Source organism: Coregonus lavaretus (genome assembly GCF_964263955.1).
Source record: "Coregonus lavaretus genome assembly, contig: HAP1_SCAFFOLD_736, whole genome shotgun sequence".
Classification (NCBI taxonomy): domain Eukaryota; kingdom Metazoa; phylum Chordata; class Actinopteri; order Salmoniformes; family Salmonidae; genus Coregonus; species Coregonus lavaretus.
The window spans coordinates 19,085-20,000 of NW_028156726.1; the positions used below are offsets into that span (position 1 = coordinate 19,085).

At 45.0% G+C, this 916-nt stretch overlaps 1 protein-coding gene across 1 annotated transcript in view; it reads left to right on the forward strand.

The window, feature by feature from the left end:
* The first annotated feature begins 854 nt into the window (after nucleotides 1–854).
* The window catches only part of LOC311126038 (uncharacterized protein), a 1,587-nt gene continuing 1,525 nt past the window's right edge, over nucleotides 855–916 (forward strand). The window contains exon 1 of the mRNA XM_084200067.1: nucleotides 855–916. This exon is cut by the window's right edge and continues 236 nt beyond it. Coding sequence (XP_084056193.1) covers nucleotides 870–916 — 47 coding nt within the window. The 5' untranslated portion in view covers nucleotides 855–869.

Sequence of the window (916 nt, forward strand, 5' to 3'; positions counted from 1 at the left end):
GTGCAGTCAGGGGTGCCAGTAAATTTGGAGCCCACTGTAGGTGTGTTTTAGTGAGAAAATAATAAGATTACTGTCTCTCTCTCTTCTTTTCACAGAGCCTGATGATGTGAGGCTGGTGGGAGGAGGCAGTCGCTGTGCTGGTGGAGTGGAGCGGTACGACCAGGGAGAGTGGAGGACTGTGGGAGCTGATGACAGGATCAAGGAGGCTATAGCTGCAGTAGTGTGTAGACAGCTGGGTTGTGGCTCCACTGTTTCAGTACTACCTGGAAACACCACTAGAGGGTTTGGAGTTTACTGTTCTGGGTCTGAGCCTTCACTGAGGGAGTGTTGGAGAGCAATTGATCTCTTTCCTGTAGACACAGTGATCTGCTCAGGTAATAACAAGATATTATAATTATATTCAACTGATTTCCTTCATTCATACAACTTCCTCTGCACCTCTCACAATGACTGTTTAGCTTGTAAATCTGCTTTGCAAAACAAATCAATCAGTCAAGTAGGAATCAAATACAACTTCAATATCCCAGAATGCTTTTGTATTTGAACGTTATCTCACTGAACGTCTCTACTCACTACCACTGTCACATGTCATGTTATTGTCATATCTAAATGAGGAAAGTAGTTGAGGAGCTACGTTTTCTTTTTCTCTCCTCTTGTTCCAGATGTCCTGCTTCAGCCTGATATCAACATATGTTGTCTCAGTGACTGTAGGCCCACTACTCATGTTGCCCTGTGAGGGAGGGTGGCTAGCACTGTTACATGCTGATGTTATTGTCATATCTATAGGAAACTAGTTGAAGAGGTTTTTCTTGTTCTCTTTTATTGTTACAGATCTCCTGGTCCAGCCTGATATCTTCCTGACTGACTCAATGGGAGGGGTCTCCAGGGGCCATGAGGGGCCAGAGGTGTTCAGGGG